General features: G+C 58.7%; 2 protein-coding genes across 7 annotated transcripts in view; both read right to left on the reverse strand.

The window, feature by feature from the left end:
• The window catches only part of DMTN (dematin actin binding protein), a 28,630-nt gene extending 13,437 nt beyond the window's left edge, over nt 1-15,193 (reverse strand). The window contains exon 1 of one of the 5 annotated variants that reach the window (XM_025873884.2): nt 6,721-6,948. The gene's annotated coding sequence lies outside the window, so the exon portion shown is untranslated. Of the gene's footprint in view, nt 1-5,262; nt 5,283-6,720; nt 6,949-7,066; nt 7,175-8,891; nt 9,025-15,067 lie in introns of those variants that run through there. The other 4 variants (XM_073892641.1, XM_073892638.1, XM_073892639.1 and 1 more) reach the window with 4 other exon arrangements.
• A 414-nt stretch (nt 15,194-15,607) lies between these two features.
• Nucleotides 15,608-20,699, reverse strand: FGF17 (fibroblast growth factor 17). Of its 2 annotated transcripts, none has more exons than XM_025874046.2 (4): nt 20,693-20,699; nt 17,810-17,987; nt 17,487-17,593; nt 15,608-16,430 (listed from the first exon to the last, which is right to left on the reverse strand). In XM_025874046.2, the coding sequence occupies exons 2-4, from the start codon at nt 17,931-17,933 to the stop codon at nt 16,137-16,139; spliced, it is 525 nt and encodes a 174-aa protein (XP_025729831.2). In that variant the 5' UTR covers nt 17,934-17,987; nt 20,693-20,699; the 3' UTR covers nt 15,608-16,136. The 2 variants fall into 2 exon arrangements, with proteins under 2 accessions (XP_025729831.2, XP_025729834.1); XM_025874049.2 differs by lacking the exon at nt 20,693-20,699 and adding an exon at nt 18,596-18,762.
• Between the last annotated feature and the right edge of the window lie 531 nt (nt 20,700-21,230).

Genomic DNA, 21,230 nt, shown 5'->3' on the forward strand with positions numbered 1-21,230 from the left:
TGAATTCCAGTGGGACTGAAAAAGAGACCCATATAACTTAGCCCTTGATTATATGTTGCCTAATACAGGAACATGTTTTTTTCACTAACCAGAATGAGGGCTAACTTCTGGAGGGCAAAACAACAAAGCAATTGCCATCATTTTTTGAACGCTCATGCTAGGTATTTTGATAAGCACTTTATTTTTTTTTTAAGATTTTATTTTTAAGTAATCTCTATACCCAGTGTGGGGCTCGAACCTGCAACCCCAAGATCAAGAGTCACATGCTCCACCAACTGAGCCAGCCGGGCTCCCCTAATAAGCAGTTTAAAAGGATGATTTGTTTCATCCCCTCCAACATCCCTATAAGGTAGACCCATTTTACAGATGAGAAAACTGAGGCTCAAAGAGGTTAAAAAGTTGTCCAGAGTCATGGAGCTGAATATGACTGTGTCTTCAGCACTGGCGTGGTTCAAAGTGCCTAGCTAGTACTGTGTCAGGTGCATTGTGGGGATAGACTAAAATCTGCCACATTTCTCAAGTCTTCTTGGAATTCGAGAGTCAAGGTTTCTCTAAGACAAGTCCCTTGCTGTCAGAGTCACACTAGGTATTTGGTGCCCATGGAAAGACTCCATTCCAGAGCTTTATCCTTCTGTGGCCTTCTTAGCTCTCACTTTGTAATGCATTTGTAACTAGGTGTCTGAGAATCAGCATAAACTCTAATACATATTCAAAGAGCTGTTAGCTCTCTTTCACTCCTCTCTGATCTTAACTATGGGGTTTTTTTTTAAGATTTTATTTATTTATTTGTCAGAAAGAGAGAGAGAGAGAGAGAGCACAAGCAGGGGGAGTGGCCGGCAGAGAGAGAAGCAAGCTCCCTGCTGAGCAAGGAGCCCGATGAAGGACTCGATTCCAGGACCCTGGGATCATGACCTGAGCCGAAGGCAGATGCTCAACCGACTGAGCCACCCAGGCGTCCCTGATCTTTACTGAGTTAATAGCCATTGTCAAACTAGCGGTATACATGGCTTAGCCTTAGAGCCAAACACTCATTCATCCATATATCTATCCACCTATCCATCCAACCATCCACCCATCCATCCATTCATCTATCCACCCATCCACTCATTCCTCCACTTGTCCATCGATCCCTCCATTCATCCACACATCCATCCATCCATCCATCCACCAACCATCTACCCACCCACCCAGTCATATATTGCTTTATCCATCCATTCATCAAATACTTTCTGAGCACCTATTCTGCAATAACCACAGACAACATTCTGTGATAAGTCTTACAGAGAAAAGAAAGATGAGGCAAGGGAGCCAAGCTGCCCCTGCAGAAATGAGAAATGTATATAGATAACTCCCACGCAAAGCAGATAAGATAACAGAAGGAGCTGTGAGAGGTCATGGGACGAGGAATCACTTCTGCTGGGGTGTCGAGAAGGGAAAATAAAAAAGATTCCTTAGAGGAGGTATTTGAAGTAGGCCTTGAATGCCCAGTTTGAATTCATGCAAAAACTAAAGAATGGATTCTCGAAAGAGAAGGAAGGCAGCATGAGCAAAAGTAGGGGCATGGTGGGGGCAGGCGGGGAACAGGGAGCACTGGGTCTGTCTAGGGAACAGCAAATATGGCTAAATTGTAGAGCTCATGAGGTTGAGCAAGAGGTTGGGGGTCAGATTATGGAGGCCTCCAACCCAGACCAAGGGATTTAGATTGCATTTTGTGGGCAACAGGGGCCATAGAATGCTTAGAAACTTTTTTCAAACAACGAAGAGACAGATCCAAGCAGTGCTTTGGGACGATGAATGTGGCTGCAGCCTGGGAGGGGGGACTGGACAGGAAGGGGCAGCGTGGACAGAGACCAGCCTGGAAGCTATGAGGAACAGTCCTGGCATGGGCTTGTAAGGGCCTAGACCTGTGCGCGTGGCCCAAGATGGACAGGAGGCAAACGGTAGAGATCCTAGAGGCAAAATGTGCCAAACGGACTCGATCTGGAGAGCCCCCCAGGGCAGGGGTAGGTGGCCGGCTCAGAGACAGAAGAAGGGGCAGCAGTGAGTTCACTTGATGCCTGCTTGAGGTGGAGGTGGGTACAGTTGATGAGCAGGTGGAATGTCCAAGAGGAACCAGAGGTTGAGGGAGGGGTGGCCTGGAAAGAGATTTAGAAGCCATCTGACTAGAGGTGGTAGTCGGCATATGAGGTTGCCAAGGGGAGAAAGAAGTTCAAAACCAGCATCCTCGGAAACACCTAGGGGACTAGAAGAAAAATCATCACAGATGGCATGAAAGGGACCAGGAAAAGGAGATGGCCCGCTCCTTGGGGGCAGGGGCTGTATCCCGTGCACGTGAGTGCAGTAAGTATGGAGAGCGAGGGTGGGAGGGAAGGGCTGAGGAAAAGTCACGAAGCCAAGAGTCTGTGGCCAGAGAAGGAGAGAAGTGCTGAAGGGAGTACGGCTTTCCATGTCGGTGGCCTCCAGGAGCATTTCCAGAGGAAAAGTGAGGCCTCCTTGTCAGGGCAGGCCTGGCTAGGACACAGGCAGGGGAGTGGGACAGAAGGGCCGGAAGGGGTTGGAGAGTGGCTTTGGAGGAGGCCAGATTGGCTGAAGGTGTTTGAGGAAAGGGGAGACTGGAACTCCTTTGTAGGCATTGGGGAGGGAAGAGTGGAGAGGAAGTAGGGTCCCCGCAGGGGGAGAGATGCGGTCCAGGCCCAAGTGGAGGGCTGGCTTTGGAAGGAAAACTTGGGCTTCCCTGAAGGACAGGAAAGGGAAAGTTGGTATCCACAACACAGGGCCCTGTAGCCTGGGCCAGGCCCTTATTTTCCCAGGAAAAGTGACAAGGAAGGTCATATGCAGATCTTACAGGTTGGTGGGAAAGAGGCTGAAGAGAGTGGAAAAGGGCTGGTGGGGAGTGAGGATGGCTGAGCCACCAGGGAGAAGAGAGAGTTTCAGTGTGTTCTGGAGCCTCAGGCGGAGCCTGGTGGTGGCCTTGGCACCCTCCCCTTGAACACCAGTGTGTGTGGGGGGAGGGGGGGCGGGGGGTACTGAATGGGGCGATGACTGTATATCAGAGAGGTACTCGCCCAGGCAAGGAGGGAGGGGAAGGGTCCGTGATGAGCCAAGTCACAGCGGGACACAATCATGCCCTGAACCCACAGTCACACGTGCACCAACATTGCCTTCAGGCATCGCCACTCAGAAATGTGATCTGAAATAATGATGTCTCTGCTCTGTTCCCCAGACCCTTCCTCTCCAGGGCAGTCTGCAAGCCCGTGCCCGTCCCCTGGGCTGGGTCTCCCCGCTGAGCCTCAGGGTCTCCCTTACCCGGGGCCACACTCCATCAGGGCTGGCCCGCCAGTGCCCAGTGTGGTAGAGCACACGCCAGCCAGCTGAGCGCTTACCTTCCAGGGCACGGCATTTTAATTTGGGGCTCGCCTTAAGAAGTGAAGGTCTTACCGGTGAAACTTTAAGGAAAAATGTGTGGGGTGGAGGGAGAGAGGAAGGAGAGAGGGAGGGAAGGAGGGTTTTCTTGGCTTCTCTCAAATCCCAGCATGCAGGCAACTGCTGACTCCCCCCACGAGCAGCCCCCTCCCCCAAAGCTCCTTCCCTCTCAAGCCAACACCCACCGTCCCCCTCCCCCAGTCCTGACCCTCTCTCCCCTCTGGACACACCCTGCCCTGTCACACAGGCACAATGCGCTGCCTCCATCCCAGCAGCCTCTGGTGGACAGAGACCAAGAGGGCAGGCTGCAGCAGGAAGGGAGGGCAGGATGGAAGGAAAGGGAAAGAAAGGCGGTGGAGGCAGGCAAGCCCAGGTGGTGGAGAGGACCTCCCAGCTGCTCACTCCCCTGGCATGGGGGGCGCTCCTCACTCCCCCATCTGCGCCCCGCCCTCCCAGGGAGCAGCCACGCCTTATCGGGGCCACCAGCCCAGCCCCGCCTCTCACGGCCCGCCTGGCATCTGCCTCTCCGCAGCGCCCAGAACCTCTGGGCTTCGGGCTGGGGGGTGATAAGCCCCGAGCGCCCATCCCAGCTGGCTCCTCCCTGGACTGGGGGAAATGAAGACGGCTCAAGGGGCAGAACCACAGCTGGGAGCCTCCCATCCTAAGTCCTAAGCCAACCAGCGCTCGCGCTGGGCCAGCCACTGTGCCACTGACATGCACGCATCCCCTCGGCCCTTCACGCAAGCCAGCGCCCTCCCCGTTTAGAGATGAGGAACCACGGCGGAGGGGTGGACATGCCAATGGCCACCCAAATAGAAGTCAGGCTGGAATTCCCACCCAGGCCCGTCTCAGGTCAAAGCCAATGGACACTCTTCTCAGTGGGTCCCCGAAGATCCCACTTCCATCTGAACTTGGGCCTTGGGGCTAACCTTACATAGCGGAGCCACCCAGACTCCTGCTCCCCCGCCTGGCCTGTGGACAAGGAGCAGGGAGGCTTTGTGCCCCTGGGCAGGGTCAGGCCAGGCTGGACGCCGGTGGTGCAGACAGTAAGCGAGTTATGAAATGAGGCAAACGAGCTGTCCAAGTGGGCTGAGGTCAGGGTGGGCAAGAACTTTGCCCCTCTGCCTTTTCTCTAGTTTCACTCACAGCGGGACCGCCTGCCTTGCCCCCTCCCTGCTCCTTCTCCACTCTTTCTGCTTTCCATTCCCCTTTTCTTCTCTTTCTTCATCTTTCCTCCCTCCGCTCTGTTTCCCTTTCACACTGTCCTGCTCCCGGCCCCACCCCCACAGTTACTGTGGCAACAATTCAATGCCAGAAATAAAGGCAGGATCCAGCTAGGTCACCAGTTCCCAAAACAGCATCCCATCCCAGGGTGGAGTGGGGAAGGGCGGGCAGGGGCAGACCAGCAGCAGCAGGGGAGGCCCGCGGGTGTGTGTGTGTGTGTGTGTGTGTGTGTGTGTGTGTGTGTGTGTGTGTGTGTGTAGGGGGCACCCACGCTTGCCCCCAAAGGGCATGCGAGAGCAGGGGAGGGCTCCTAGCTTTGGGCCGGGGTGCATGGAGCACCCCCGAAGCCTGTACCCTCTCTCCCCTTTTCTCCTTTCCTCTTTCTCCCCATCCCCATTCTTAAAGCCCTGCTCCGTCTGCTGGGATGAGGGTGGGGGTTCCTCTAATACCAACACTATATAGCACCCTCTCACACTCTGATGGAGCCTCAGGCAGGGGCAGGTGGGCCTCCGAATCTGGGTCCCCGTCTGAGAACCCACCTGCTCAAGGCCCTGCCTGGTCTTTGTTCCTGATGGCAGCAGGCCTGGGCCCGGGCACCCCCTCCATTCCTCCTACCTCACACAAATATGCATCTTTCCAACCAGTTTCTCCTGCGCACTCTCGGGTCTCTGTAGCCTTTCTCTCTACCTTCCCTCTGAAGAGGCCTCTCTTTCTGAGTCCCCCTCAGGCCTGCATGGTCCTCAGCACACTCCTGCGCTGGCCTCTATTTATAGCCGGCCAGGCTGGTTCGTTGTGGTATCACTTACGAAAGCTGGGTTGAGGGGGAAGACGCAAGGGTCTTGTGTCCCAAATTCAGCTTTTTGAATTCTGGGGGTATCACTATTCTGGTGTCTACAAACACACACACACACGTGAGCTCCAAAAGAGGAATCCCTACAGACCTGCACTACGAGGTGAACAGTATGACTCAAATGTTCAGCATATGGAGAGGCCAGCAGCATGGAGGCTCACACGTGGACACAGCTTCACACTGTGTGGACTTCACCCACACACGCAGGAGCCCACACTGAAACACCGTTGCAGAACCCATGCACCCTGCTTGCAATATCACGCCCCCACTCTCCCGGCAGGGCCCCCCCCACAGTGACACACGGTGCCACTGACACCCCCTCACACCCACCCACTGAGCCTCCCTGGCAGCCGTTCTCCATGCTCACAATCATCCACATCACGTGCTGACACCCCCTCCCTAAGCTGTGCACGTGTACCAGAACACAGTGCCCCCCATTTACCCATTCCCCGGGAGCTTTCCTGCTTCCCCGTTCCCAAAGCTTGCCTGCCTTCCTTCTCTTACACCTGCCCCTGCTCCCCTGACTCTCAAACCCTGTCAACACCGTCCCCTGGGAGGGAAACGCCAGGCGCATCTGCCCAGGAAGGGGCATAACTGGCAAGAGGGAGCCTCTGGATCCTTCGGGGCCTGAATGTCTGCTCAGCCCCCAGCCCCTTCAAGCACTCCGGCAGGGGCCAAGAGTGAACAGGGGTCAGGCCTGCGGCCACGCCCTGCCACCCAACCTCACTCTGCATTCAGCTCTCACCGCAGCCTGGCCAGCCAAGGGCGAGAAAGGGGCTCCCCAGGTACCTCCCCACAGGGAGCACACCCATCACCACCAGCATTCAGGTGTCTGTGTGTCTGGCTCCCCTCTCAAGATCTGTGGCACACTGGGAGGGAGACTGGCAACCCCTTCCTCTCTCCTCCCTACACGCTCCCTGTTATTCAGCAAAGAAAGAACAGCTCCCCGGCCCACCCCGTCCCCCTCATCCCATCGCTTGGACTTCTGCCCAGCACAGCTAGGTGAAGGGGGGACTGGGGTGACAGTATGAAACACCCCGACCCTCTTTCTCAAATCAGGTTTGAGGAGATCAAACCCAGCTAGTCCCAGGGTCTGGCCACGCAGGACCATTCTCCCACTGAACAGGGGCCACAGCTGACCCCCTCCCCAGGGGATCCCAGCCACCACCCAGAGCCCAAAGTGCCCACAGAGGGGAAGAGAGGTGGGAGACCTTGCCACCTACCTCTTCCCAGACAGTGGGGCCCAGACGCTCTGAGGCCCCAAGGCCGGGCTGGGCAGGCGCCCGCCCAGGTCCCAGGGCTGCCGCTTTTTCTCAAGAGCCAAGGTAATAGGCGTCTCTTCCAGGAACCCAGCCGTGCTTTCCCAGAGCACAAATAACAGGAAAAAAGCCGGCTTGGGGTAGGTGGGTGGGTGGGTGGGGGGAGGTGGTACAGGAGGGGACCTACGCTCTGGGCCCCCACCCCCTCGTCCCCACCCTGCTTCTCCACGAGCTGGCGCTTGGGGCCTGCGTCTGGGGGGGCGGGCCCCCCCCCCCCCCCCCCCCCCCCCCCCCCCCCGCACCTCCCCACCTCCAGCTGATAGCGTGTGGCCGGCCCGAGGGCGGGCGTGCGCCTGTGTCTGTGTGTGTCTGTCTGCTCTTCCACCTCGATCACTCGCTGCAGCTCAATCCGTCTCAAACAAGAGGAGCATTAACCCGGCATCATGACGAAGCGGAATCGGAAGCAGACTCGGCGAGCTGCTGGCCTTTTTCCCTTTCCCATGGCCCCAACCCTGTAACACTCATGCTTGCTCACACGCACACATACACACACAGCCCCTCAAGCCTCCGCAGAAACGGCCGGGGTTTGAGTTGGGGTGGAGGCAAAAGGGGGCTCTACTGATAACCGAGGGGTGACAACACCTGGTTCCTCCCAGCACCTGCATCTCCTACTCATCACTTAAAAGCAGCAACGCAGGCCTCTGGGGGCCCTGCCTCCCTGGGGTGCTAAAGGGCACAGATGCTCAGGGGCAGGGAGAGGGCAAAATGCCAGAATTGGTCACCCAAGGAAGGATTCACCCCCTCCTGGGGAGGCCTGAATGGGAGGATCTGAGAAACCCGGTCCTCAGCACGGGAGACTGGGCTAGTCCTTCGGTACCCTGGATCCCCTGGGAACTGTGAGAAGGACCCCGTCTTTCACCAGGGCAGCTGCATCAGAAGGCAATTTCCTGCCAGGTGATGCCCCCGTCCCAGCACAGAACTACAGGATGTGCCTTCCCTGAATGGGAAAACCCTCAACCACTCCAGGACCCTGCCACTGGCCCATTGGTTCTCTCCGAGCTCAGCACAGAGCCTGGTTCATCTGTGACCCCTGGGGGGGAGGGGAGGGAGCCCAGCCGGCCGACCCTGGCCATGGCCCCAGTCTCCTTCCACCTCACAGCAGACTTGCCTACCTAGGCAGCCCTTGTTGTTGCCCCGGTAACCGCTGCCCACAGCCGGTCAGCTGATGGAATGAGCTGTCCTTGGGGAAATCTAGAATCTGGGGAGGGGGCTCTGGGGTGTCCAAATGGAAAATCCCAGGGGAGGGGGCTTTAGGGGGACAGGTGAGAGTGTGCCCTGGACCTCTTTCTCAAAGAAAAGAGGACGGGAGGGGACAGATAGGGAAAGGAAGGGAGGGACATCTGGGGTAGTGGAAGACAGAGAAGAATGAGTTCTGAAGGATGGGCTCCAGCGAGAAAGGAGAAATGAAGAAGGCAGGCAGCTGAGTGGCTGAGGAAGAGTAGAAAGAATTCAGGCTTAGTTGCTGGGGACTGGCTGGGGGAGGGCCCTGTAGGAAGGAACCAGAAAGCCTGGGGGTGGGGGAAGAAACCTTTAGGAAGAAAGGTCAGGACATGATGCAGGAGGGGGTGGACTTTTGATGTGGCAGGAGGGGCCACAGCTTTGGAGGAGGGGGACCCAGGCCTTTCTGGGCAACCAGCCCAGTCTCTGCTTTCCTCCCTGCAAGCCCACCCTCACTGCCCAGGCCCCGCCGGCTCAGTTGTGCACAGCCTCCTGCCACCCTTCTGGCACACCGAGCGCCTGGTGCTTTTCCACCACAGCCCGTTAGGGCCCCTGATTTTCCCACTACCGCGGTTCCTGCCCTGCTCCCACTTGCCACCCCCCCAGACCCCACCCCAGGAGTTTTGTCTTCCGGTGCAAGGGTGACCAGAGGTCGGGCTGGAATGAGCTGTTGCAGGGAAGGACAGCTGTGGACAGGGGCCTGGAATGAGGTGGCTCATGAGAAATGGGTAGGAGTCTCTGGGCCGGGAGGAGGGGAACATTCTCCTCTGCGAAACAAGCACATCGTCCGACAGAGTGGGGGAAGCCAGGGGAAAGGGCAGGGGGAGGGGGAGAGGGAAGGGAGGGCTCTCCAGTACCTTCAGGGGCCTGGGGCGTGGGGCAGGAGCACGGCAGCTTCCTCGGTGACATACACCTCCATCCCTCGGCGCATCTCCTCTCCGCCTCCCGTTGCCAAGACAACCTGCCGGCTCAGCCTTGGCGGCAGCAGGGAGGGGGGAGGAGGCGGCTGTGGCTCCCACTGCCTCTTCAGGGATGGAGGGAGGAGGCCTGAGGTCTGCTTGGTGCTGGGGTGGGGGTGGGGGAGCTGCAGGGGCTAGGGCTCCCCCGAGTCTCCCCTACCCCCTTCCATGAAGCTCTGGGGTTGGCTCCCGGGGCGGCCTCAGGACAGCCCTAATTTAGGGCCAGAGAGCAGGACAGCCTTGCAGACAGAGGCAGCACTGGGCAGTGTCCCCCCCCCTTCCAGAAAGCTTGGTGTGCAGTCGGGGAAGAGCGATAGGGACAGGGAGGGATGACCTCTGTTGAAGGGTCAGAGGGTGGCTTCCAGCAGGAAGGCAAGGCCCTGAGCATGGCTGGGGTGGACATGGGGTTGTGGGCCCAGAAGTCTGCCCCCCACCTGACCTCAGCTGTTTCTGAGCACCTCCCTCTCATTCCCCTTGACCAAGAGAAGAGTTTTCCAATCCTGCAAAAGCCCATTCCCACTGCCCCCCACTCTAGAGGAATGTCCTTCCACGGGGCGGGAGAGCCACCTTGTGCAGGAAGAGTCTGCCACCAGCCAGCCCTGGAACCAAGGCCACTGCAGAGTGCAGAGTTAGGGCTCCCTCTGTCGGCCTGAGGCATGGTACCTGTCAAGGTCATTCCTTACTGAGAGGGATCCTGGGGGTGGGGGTGTGTGGGGTGTGTGTGTGGGGTGTGTGTGTGGGGGTGTGTGTGGAGGTGTGTGTCAGTGCCCACAGCGTATGTGTGTGTCGTGTGTGTGTGTGGGGGGGGTGTGGGTGTGGGTGTGGGGGGGTGGAGGTGTGTGTGTGTCAGTGCCCACGGCGTATGTGTGTGTCGTGTGTGTGTGTGTGTGTCAGTGCCCACGGCGTGTGTGTGTGTATGTCGGTGCCAACGGCGAGGGCCTCTGGGGTGTGTGTGTGTGTGTCAGTCCCACGGCATGTGTGTGTGTCGTGTGTGTCGGTGCCCACGGCGTGTGTGTGTGTCGTGTGTGTGTGTGTGTGTCAGTGCCCACGGCGTGTGTGTGTGTCGTGTGTGTGTGTGTGTGTGTGTCGGTGCCCACGGCAAGGGCCCCTGGGGTGTGTGTGTGTCGTGTGTGTCGGTGCCCACGGCATGTGTGTGTGTCATGTGTGTCAGTGCCCACGGCGTGTGTGTGTCGTGTGTGTCGGTGCCCATGGCAAGGGCCCCTGGGGTGTGTGTGTGTGTGTGTGTGTCGGTGCCCACGGCGAGGGTACAGCCAGGCCAGGAGACCCTTCTCTCACCTGCCACGCTCCACCTCTTCTTCCCCTCTGGTCTTGCCGGACGGTGAGACTTGTTCTGCCCACCAGCCCTTTCCCCTGAGAAGGCCCCAGACTCCTCAGGGCCAGTGGACCATCCTCCCCCGTCACTTGCCCGCCTCCCCTTCAGGCTGGGATGAGAGGGGAGGCAAAAAGTTTCCCCCAGAAGTAGGCAACACTGAGCACCAGGGCCTGTTGTCCAGGCCCCGGGGTAGGCGTCCCGGGCGCGGCGCGGCCGTACCCAGCTGCTGAGGGGGCTAGCGTACCTGTAAGCTCAGAAGTGCCTTGAGGCCTTGAGGAGGGCCCCTTGCATCCACAATAGGGGCTGGAGCGCCTGCCCCTCTCAGGAAGGCAGTCCCAGGCCCCACACACCTAGTTCTCGGCTCCTTTCTGCAGCAAGATCACTGGTGCCAGATGTCCTCACTGGACTCTGGCCCCGCCGCCAGCCGCCTCGGCAAGGCCTGTGCAATGGGATTCTCTTCTCTCTCGGTCTCACTCCATTGCCCCCCGCCCCGCCCCATGCACCAACCGGCTGGGACTGGGAGCACCAGGGACTCTCCCCCTATGCCCGGGCCATCTAAAGATTAACTCCTGGGGAGGGTGACTAAGGGTACCTAGGCACCTACGGAGAAGGGAAAGGTGACAACTGGGCCACAGGAATAAAAGAAAGGAGGAGGGCCTAGAAGTGACCCTTTCTCAAGAGTTTAGAAGTCACGTACCCCCCACCTCTGTACACTGGACCCTCTGTCTCAGGGAGCCCAGAGCCTCAGCCCCCAGCATGCTGCCACAAGACCAGCCCCTCCCCGGATCCCCAACCCACAACTGCATGATCACTCTCCGTCTCAAAGCTCCTGCTACCACAAAACTTTCCCTAGTGTGACCCAATCTTTTCCTGCCAGTTCTCCAGGCAGACTTACAATTCTAGCCAAACCCATGGACTGCTCACCTTCCCCTGAACACCCCTCACATCTTCCTGCCTCAAAGCCTTTTTCTCATGCTGTTTTCCCTCTTAGTATTTTCCCTTGCATGTCTTGTCTGCGGACTGGAATCCTGCTCATTCTTTTATTTGTTTAGAGGTGGGGGAGGGGCAGAGGGAGAGAGAGAGGGAATCTCAAGCAGACTCCCCACTAAGCTTGGAGCCTGATGCGGATCTCAAGACCCTGAGATCATGACCCGAGCCGAAATCAAGAGTCGGACACTTAACCGACTGAGCCACCCAAGTGCCCCTGAAATCCTGCTCATCCTTAAAGGTCATACAAACCCCAGCCTTTCCCAATGCTCTGGCCCCATGTACTCTCCCATCCCAGAAACCACCATGCCTGGCCGGAAGTGGAGAATATCCCACTCAGGTGATGAAGACAGGCAAGAATCTAGACTGTAACGCTCACTAGCTGCGACCACAGATGAGTTAATATCTCCGAGTCTGAGCTCGACCACACGTGATGTGGGAATAATCTTACCCCCTGAATAAGGGGTTATATGTATTTCTCACATGCTGCCTGGCACATCTCTGGAGTTCTGTACACATTAGTGTCCTTGTTTCCAAAAGCTCCTATCTCCTTTTCTCCTCTTTTGGGATGTACCAAATGCCACTTTGCTACCTTCTTAGGTGTGAGAGAGAGATTTCCAAAAGTCCTTAAGTTTCAAGTGTCTGGAGATCTTGACAGGGGATGATACAATATCTTGTCCATCTTTTTTGTTAACTGAAGGGCTGGCACAGTGCTTGTACATTGTAGGGAATAAATAAGTCTGTGGATTAAGTGCTTAGGACCCATCCCTGTCTAAGTCCACCTAAGGATGGAGGGTGGAGGCAGGATTCTCCTTCTCATTCTGCCTCCATCTCGAGGGACTGCAGGGTGCTGGGCCAAGGACTTATTTCTGGACCTTCAGTTGGTTTAATTTCCTCAGTAAATACTTACTTTATGTAATGTCCTGTGCTGGGTACTATGGGGGAGGCAAAGACGGACTACTTCTACATCTGAGGCACTTGATTTGTAGCACAACCATTCCACAAGCACGAATAAGTACAGTGATATGTGCCATAAGTCAAGGGCAAGTGGGCGGCCAGAGAGCCCCATGGCACCAGACACGACCGCTAGTCCAAGAGAGGAGGCAAGTCTACAGAGCAGAGAAGACAGCAGCGGTCTAGGCGTGTGAGCGTTCCGGAGCAAGGCGTACTGGACACTAGGAACCTCATGATCAAAGATGGGCACAGGGTGCTGGCCAGACGGCAAGGGCTGCTGTTTTGCCAGAGCTCCTGGAGGGGACTTGTAGGGACAGGGCTGGGAAGGAAGGCTGAGCGGGATTGTACAGGAGCTAAGGAGTCCACTGGTGATCACACAACGCAGGCAGAGCTGTGGCTTAGGGTGGGGTAGGAAGAGCGAACCGTGTGATGTCCTGGAGGGGGTAGGGGTGTCGGGAGGCAGAGTTCTGACTTGGAAAGCTACTGTAGTAACTGAGACAGACCCCAGCGAGGTCTGGCAATGGTGCAGAGTTTCCGAATGTGGGAGAGAAAGCAGTGGTGTGCAAGGGGGTGACAGCTGACGTGCTGCATTGCTAGGAGAGACTCAGCAGGAAGAACAAGGCAAGAAGAGAAAGGCAGAAATCTTAGGGGATGTTTCTATGAAGAGGAGCCAGGGAAGAGAAGGGTCCCAGCACCAGAGAATGAAGAGGTAGGAAAGAGCTTCAAAAAGGGGTGGTCCTTCATGGAGTCCAGGGCTGTGAGGCTGAGGACGCCCAGGTCTGAAGCCAGGGAGCTCACTGGCCACTGCAGTATGAGGGACAGGGCTCAGTAGAGTGACTTTAATAGAAGCCAGCTTGCAGGGACTAGAAAGTGAGTGGATTTCCCCCTCTGCCTCATCTGGCTGTTGGAGGAACAAGGACAGAGGAGGGGAGATCAATATGCAGGCTATTCTTAGCTGGAGGTCTTGGTGATCCTAACCAGCACAGGATCGGAGGCACCTGCTGCCGCCTCCCTCCACGTTGTCACATCCTCCCAGAGATGGATGCGCCCGTCTTGCCCCAAGTCTTCCCCCACGGTGTCCACCCCATCTGCGCACTTGCTTAGAACCTTCCGGCACACAGAGGCAGCCAGGGTTGCTGTAGCCAGCTGCGGGGTGATCTGAGGTCCTCAAGGAAGCCTTCTCCCTCCCCCACCCATGTTAAATCCCTTGAGACCCCATTTTCAGAGATCCATTCCTTTGGCCTCTTCTGTTCAGCATCTTTGAAATCAGCCCCAGTTTAGGCGAATGAACTGAACAGACTTCCCCAGAGTATGAAGAGACCCCCTGGGTATGGAGCCTGGACTTGGCAGAGGCACCAAAAGGTGTGGTAAGAAGGTTCAGAGAGCCAAGCCAGAGACCCAAGGCCACCAGCAGGCGTCAGACGTGCCAGGCTCGGGGCTCAGGGCGGGGCAAGGCACTCTGAGATGGCACAGGCCTCCGAGGCCGCCTTCCTCCCTCACCCTGCCCACTCTCAGTCCCTCCTCACCAGGTCTCACCTCAGAAAGCAAGAAAGGAAACAGTGAGGGCTTTCTGGAGCCGGCCCCCAGAGGCCTGTCTGTGCTGGGGAGGTCAAAGAGAGGGAGGGAGAGGCGGGAGAAAGGCGGAGAAGAAAGCAGAGGCAAGACAAAGGGCCCCGTCCACCTTTGAAGCTGTCTCTAACCCAGCCAGGGATGGTGGGGTGGGTCTGAGAGCCCGGCTGGGGGGAGGCAGGCTAGAGTTTTAAAGAATGTCTTAAATTCCTGCGGAAATCAGCAGGATTGTAAGAGCCCCCCTCCCCAACACACCTCCTTCCCAGCCTCCTACCCCTGCCCCCCAAGTCCAGACCTCCACACCTGGGGGCCCCAACCCTTTGTCCTCAGGTAATTGCTGGGCGGTGCCCCTGTGTTTAAAATCCCATTGAACTCACCAGTTATCAGCTGTGGCTCTGGACCACCCTCCCTACCCTCCCAACCCCCAGAAAACGACCCCCAACACATCTCCCGCAGTCTTCACCAGGATTAAGGCTCTTTGTGGTGGGGGGGGCAACCTGGTGCAAAGCAATTATGACAAGCTGGGGGAGAATGTCTGTCCTGGGGCCTGGGGGACCTCCCTCTTGGCTGTGCCTTCTAAATTGCTCAGAGTTGGGGGTGTCAGACTGCTCCAGTCCTCACCAAAGGAGAGGCGAGGGATCCCCAATCCCCACCGGCTTGGGCGGCTGCTTCACCCACCTCCCATTTTGACTAAACCGGGCTCCTCCCCAACTTCCCAATCGGTCCTTATTTTTAGGCCATTCTTGGGAAAAGTGGGGAGAAGGGAGGTCTTTTCATCCTTTTTCCTCTCTCTCCATAATACTTCCCTCCACCAGCTTCCCAGAAAGCAGAGGAAGGGGAAACTGAGGCTGGGGGTCCAACAACATAAGAGCGGTTTGGGGCGGGGAGCCCTGCTAGGAAGGGCTTTCCCCTCAACAAGATTAAAAGCCAGCGCAGATGAGGGAAGAGGCGGCTTTTATGGCCTCTTAGTTCCACTCCCCAAAAGCACACCTGGAGGCGTCTGGGAAAGCCCACCCGAGAAGCCCGGGCGGGGGAGGGGGGCGCCGTTCCCCTCCGCCCGCCGCGGCGCCCCCTCCCCCTGGGCCGCGCTCTAATTGCGACTTCCCCTCAGGTGTGGCCCCCGCCCCCGCCCCCCGCGGGGACCTGGGGAACAAGAGGGCGCATTCTCGCCCTCCCGCCCCCCAGCGCCCGGCCCCCCCCCCCCCCCCCCCCCCCCCCCCCCCGTCCTCACCGGAAAACGGCAATCTGGCTACCGGCGAGGAGGCTGCGGCGTACGCGGGTCGCCCGGGCGCCGTGCCGGGCTCTCGGGCCTGCTGCCCCGGCCCCGGGCCCGGCCCCGGCTGCTCGCCCGCCCCAGGGTTTGGGTTTGCTTCGCCCCAACAGGTAGCACGGGACGCGCTGTGCCAGCCAGGAAACCGGAGCCCGCGCGGAGGGAGGGGCGCACCCGCCGGTCCCGGGGCCTGGACCCGCCCCGGGCCGCCAGCCTCGCGCCGGGCGGAGGTGCGGGGCCTTCCCGGGGCCACCCACGCCCCGCTTCCCCTGCGGGCGGCGCTGCCCCCCGCGCCCCGCGCGCCGCCCCATCCACCTGCCGGGCCACGCCCGGCCCGGGGCCACTGGGCTCCCACGGCTCGCCCGGGCTCTGCTCCGCGCCTCTCGGAGAGGCAAGTTTGTTACCCCGCAGTTTGGGAGTTGGCTTGTCCACCCCGCCTTCAGATAACCCGTTTGCAGGAAAATGGTTTTATTCTGGGGCTTGAAATTGGGGATGGGGGTGCAGGCCTGGGTAGTGGAATGTGAAGAATGGCCATCCCTCTTTTTTTTTTTTTCTCCTCTCCCTTTTTCTTTTTTCCTGAAACAAACACAAAAGTCCCTTCCTACAGTCTGGCCAGGAGGAATTTGGAGGCTGGGGGCAGACTGAGGAAGTCTCCGCAAGCAGAGTTTAAAGAGAGCCACCTCCAGACAGTGTCTGCAAGGCCTTGAGTCTGCTGCCCTTTCCACCTGTTTCAGGGAGCCTGCGTCCAGGGGAACACTACAGTTCCCCGCCTGGGGGTCTGCCCCACCCCCGGGGCCTATTCCGGTGCGGGGTTGGGGGGGTGGGGGGGTGGGGGGTATCTGGGGCGGCTGCCCTGAGGCCCCAGCCCTGGTTTGTGGCAGTCCCGCCCCTTTGCGGCTGGAGGCTCCGATGCTTGGTGGTCCTCCTTGGGGGCTCTGGTTCCCCTCCCTCCACCCCAGCCCAGTCTTGGGATCAGGAAGGGAAGGGGATGGGAAGGCTGGTGAGGGGCAGCTGCCCCCAGTGTCCCCCACTACGTCAGGGGCTGTGGCCTGCGTGTGCGCTTGGTCCGGCGGGTGGGGGCTGAGCCCACGAACTCGAACTGCTTCTGCCTCTCGGCGTGGTTGGGGAAGGGCAGCTGGCCCTGGTAGAGGCGCTTGATGAAGTGAGCCTCTCGTTGGTTCTGGCGGCTGCGAGAAGCCTGGCGGGGCCGACCCTGCCTCGTGAAGGCCATGAACCATCCCTCGTGCCGGGCATTCTGGAAGGCCGTGTAGTTGTTCTCCAGCACAATCTCCGTGAACACACAGTCTTTGCTCTTCCCGCTGGGCTGCAGAGGGAAGGAGGGAGAGGAGGGGAGTTTGTCCACCCAACCTGTCTGGCTTGTCAGCCTTTTGGGCCTATTTTGTAAGACAAAGGAGGGAGTGATGGGGGCTGTGTGCCCAAGAACTTCTGCCCGGTGAGGTGAGACAGGTGCCCTTGTTGGAGAGGCAAAAGTGGGAGAAAGGAACATGCTTTGCTGGGAGTCAGATCTGAACTTAAATACAGGCTTGTCATTTGCAAGTTGTACACCTTGAGCACGGTGTTTAGCCATGCTGAGCCTGTTTCCCCAGACGTGGCATAAAGATCCAGATTACTCTGCAGTGTGTACTCAGTGGGCACTCAGCACATGAGAACACTCCTCAGCGTGGGTGAATGGTAACTGCTGGGTGGAGGAAAGGAGGCAACAGTCTCCTGAAAAGAAGGGGCAAATGTTTATAGAATAAAGACAATGTCAGGAGCCACACAGCCACCCATCTGACCTTATCCATAGCCTTGACACTATGCCCATTGTTATAGACAAGAAGCCTGAGGCTTGACAAAAATCAGCAAATACTTGGTGAGAACAGCCAGAATCAGAAGCCAGGATTGACAAATGCTAAAGGAAATGGAATTCTCCCTGCTCAACAGTACTGGGCCTGCCATTGTGGAGAGGTTACACTAGTAGGCAGTTTCGTAGACAGTGTGCATCTTCCTGGAGGGCTCCTGTGGACCCCACTGACCTTGGGGAGCTTGTGGCCGTGTATGAGTGCCCACTCTCAGCACTGATCAACACTTAACCTCAACATGGAGGCTGCAATCTCATGTAGGTGCTAAAATCCTGACTGATTGATGTTGGGATAGAGCCGGTAAATCAGAGCCGAAGAGACTTATGGATCAGTAAGTGTTCTCAGAGGGCTTCTAGACCCAACAGGGACTCATTTAAATGGAGAAACCAGAGAGTGGCTGAGTGTTGAGGTGTGAGTAGAAGTGGTCCTGGCTTGGGCCCAGTAGAGGGGAGTGGGGTGCTGTGGGGCAGGCAGTAAGATTGGTTCATTCATCCACTCGCCCTCCTTCCAGGTCTCACCTTTCCGATGAGCTTGCCCCTCTTGTTCATGCAGATGTATTTCTCACTCTCAGCACCCTTGATGCGCACGCGGCTTCCAAAGGTGTCTGTCTCCACTATGAGTTTGGCTGCGATGGGGGAGGGGGAGAAAGACCTCTGTCCATGGGGGTTCCCGGCTCAGGGGTGTGGCAGGGGGGCCCCCCAACCAGCCTGACCCCCGAGCTTGGGCGGGGGGCACCGGGAGGTTCTCACACTTGGGCCCCTGCCCTGGCACAGGATCTGGGGAGAGACCAGGTTAGGCAGGCCAGGGGTGTGAGTGGCCTCTGGCAAGGGCTGGGTCTCACCGAACTTGTTGCCGTCCTCCGCGGTGGCAGAGATGCGACGCCCGGTGACCTGCACGTGCTTGCCACTGGTCCGGCTGTAGAGCTGGTACTCGCGGATCTGCCGCCGGCTCAGCTGGTCGGTCATGGCGCCCTGGTCCCTCACGTACTGGTTAAAATTAGGAGACGGGTGATTCTCCCCCTTTGCGGTTACCAAGGGAAAAATAGTGTCAATTTGCTTTGGGTGACACCACCAGTGGTCCATCCAGGGGAGCGGGGTGTGGAGGTGAGTGTGATGCGGGCAGGCCATTGGCCCTGGGAAGCAGAGGTGCAGGGCAAGGTGACGTATGATCTTCCCAGGCCAGTGGGTGAGCCAGTCGTGACCTCTTGGCTCTCCATCTGCCAGGCTTGGGAGACACCTGGTGATCTAGTGCAGACCTGGAGTCGTGACTCTGGTTGCTAGAAGGAACCCAATTTCAGCACTAACTGTGGAATCCTGAGCTCCTGCCCGCCTCCCCTGCCCCTGCCCCTGGGTGCTCAGGGCTCTCGGAGAAGCCCGTCCCCGGTTCAGTGTTCCTCCCTCCTAGGGGTGAGGGAGGTGGAGGCTGCAGCAGGAAGAGGCGCTAGGGGCGGTGGCCCAGGGGCGCCCCCGGGAGGCTCTGGCCTGCCTGTGCCACAATGTAACAGAGGCTCGTGGCCAGTGGGGGCGATGTTGCAGCCTGCTTGCTGCCTGCTGCCTGCTTCCCGGGTTCCACTGTACGTGCTGCCAAGCCTGGCCGAGTACCGTCCCCAGGCCCAGTCTCTCCTTACCTATCCGCAACGCTGAGCGGGAGAAAAACAGACCACTTCCTGCCCTCTCTCTCCAGTAAGGTGCAAACTTGATGCCATTTCTCAGCTGCTGGTGACAGCTTCAACCCTAGGCTCAAATGTTTCTCTCTCCACCCAATCCTGCTGGCCAGACTCTCTCTGCCCCAGATCCCTAAGGCCACCTTTATCCCAGGCCCAGTCACAACCACCAAGACAGACCTGGACCCTGATCAGCATCTGTCAGAGGCCACTCTGTTGTGGAGAGGGAGGAGCCGGAGCCGGAAGGATCAGCTTTGAGGAAGGGGGCGGTGAGTGAGCGGCTCCAGGCTGACCCTGTAACCCGCTCAGGGTTAACCCTTCGTGTGTGTCACTGCTCATTTCCGACTCCAGCTCAGCCACTGGCCAGGAGTGCCACCAGGACCCCCCCCCCCCCCCCCCCCCCCGCGCGACGGGGGCCCCCCCCCCCCCCCCCCCCCCCCCCCCGCCTATGAGAGCAGGGTCTGGAGACTCAGGGCAGCGAAGTGCGACCCGCACCCCACCCTGGAATTTGGGGTGGGGGCCTGCCTCCCTGCCAGGGGGTGGGGTCTGGCTGGCCCAGGACCCTCGGTGAGGTCCGGCCTGTCCCCAGCCCCCAGCCTCCTGGCCCAGGTTCAGGCCCTCCGCCCCTCTTGGCGGGCAGCCTTCTTCTGGCTGTCTGTTCCAGGTCAGGAGCAGAGAGGGCCTCCCTGAAGCCCCCTCCTCTCCTTGTCCCCCTTCAGGCCCTGCACAAAAGCAGCCCCACGCCCCCCCCCCACAACCCCCCAGCCCGCAAGTCGCTCTCCCCGCGGGACCTGGCCTGTCCCTTTCATGTTCCCGCTGCGGGGGTACCTCCCCTTCCACTGCTGCAGACAGCTGCTTGTCAGACGGCCCCTCAAGCATGGCTATGGTCCGGCCTGCCGGCCCCCCCTCCAAGGGGGGTGAGGGGGCACTTCAAGGGGGAAAGGACAGCTTTGCCACCTTCCCTGAGTCCTGAATGGGGCCTCAGCCAGGCCATAAACGCCCCGGCCAGCCTCACCATTGTGCTAATTCCCCTTCCAGAACAGGTTGGGCCCACCCCCAGCCCCCTCCCAGCCAGGCTGGGGGCTTTCTTCTTGCTCTCCCTGGATGTGTGAAGCAAAAGGCCTGGAACGGGGGCTAGAGCAAAAGGGGGAAGGAAAAGGGGGGGGGAGTTGTCTCTCTCTCTCCCACCCCCCCACTGCTTCAAAGGCAGCCCCTTTCCCTCTCCCAGAGAAAAGGCATTTACCTTCAAAAAAAGTCCCCACTGGATATGAAGAGAAGTGGGCCTCTGGCCTGGGAAAGCCAAGCGATCTCTCCCCAGAGCGGTTCTGGACCAGTGCATTTTAATAGCTGCACTTTTATGGAGGATCACAAAAAGGGACCAAGCCTTGCACAGGGGGCTGAGGCTTGGGGTGGGGTGTGTGTGTGTGCATGGGGGGCTGACATAGGGTGGGGGGAGTGTGGAGATGCAAACCCTGAATCTTGTCCCCAAAAAACCTCTTTGGGCTTCACCTCATTGCCCTGTAGGTAAGGAGTCACCCCGCCCTGGCTGGGCATTCTGACTGACCACGCAATCCCCCAGGACAGCGGCCCCCCAGGACATCCGTGTTGGGGGGCGTGGGATAGTAAGTGGAACGCACAAGTGGTTTTGCATGGAAACCTGTGTTTTCAGATACCTCCAAGTACAAGCCTCACCTGAGCCAGCACCTCTGCCCTCTAACCTACCACTTCAGACTCCATCCCTCAAGCCTGGGCTGCTCCATGCATTTAGCCTTGTGTGTGGTGGGGGGGGAACCCGTGTGGCAGTAAGGAGAGAGAAACAGAGACTCCAGGACAAGTAGGGACAGGGAGGGTCATGGAGGGAGGACAGATAAAGACCTCAGTGCATCCCCAAATGTGCCTTGGCCCCTTCTACCCTCCCCCGAAGACTGACACCATCCCCCCAACCTCAAAAACCATCTGTATCCAGGGAGAGGCCAGAACCTGCCGAGAGGAGACTACCCCCGCCCCAGCTGGGTGGGGTGGGGGAGATGGGGAAAAGTTGGTGGGGGGGCGCCCGCCTACCTGAGTTTGACAGCAGAGAATCAGTAGCTGCAGGCACCTGTGTGGGAAGACAAGGCAGACCCTGGTGTGGGTGCCAGCCGTCAACCCAGGGCGAGCCCCCAGGCACTCCCCCCAGCCCCTCCGTGTGGGGGGTCCCGGTAAGATTAGGTCTGCCCCAGGCTGGAAACGGCGACAAAACTTCAGTCCAGAGAGGCAGCACACTTACAGAGTGAGGTTGGGCAGCAGGCGGGTGGCTCCCATCGCCGGAGAGATTTCTTGGGGCCGTTGCCCCCTGCCCCCAAACTCAGGAGCAGATATGGGCAGTCCCCAGGGGTAGAGTCCCAGAGAAGCCAAGGTCTCTTCAAGCCACAGGTTTTCAGGGGGGAGAGGAGGAGAGCGAGGGGAGGGGAGGAGGAGTGGGGGAGGAGGGCGCAATTGGGAGCCTGAGGTGTGAGGTGTCCACCTTCCTGGCCAGTGAGCCAGCAAAGCAGCCACCGGCGGGGCCGCCAGCCTCTTGCTGGGCTACCAAGCACAGAGGATGGAGCTGCTGGATAAGGAG

This window comes from Callorhinus ursinus, unplaced genomic scaffold, assembly GCF_003265705.2.
Source record: "Callorhinus ursinus isolate GAN/ISIS: 27379988/994484 unplaced genomic scaffold, GSC_fseal_2.0 scaffold4, whole genome shotgun sequence".
NCBI classification, from domain to species: domain Eukaryota; kingdom Metazoa; phylum Chordata; class Mammalia; order Carnivora; family Otariidae; genus Callorhinus; species Callorhinus ursinus.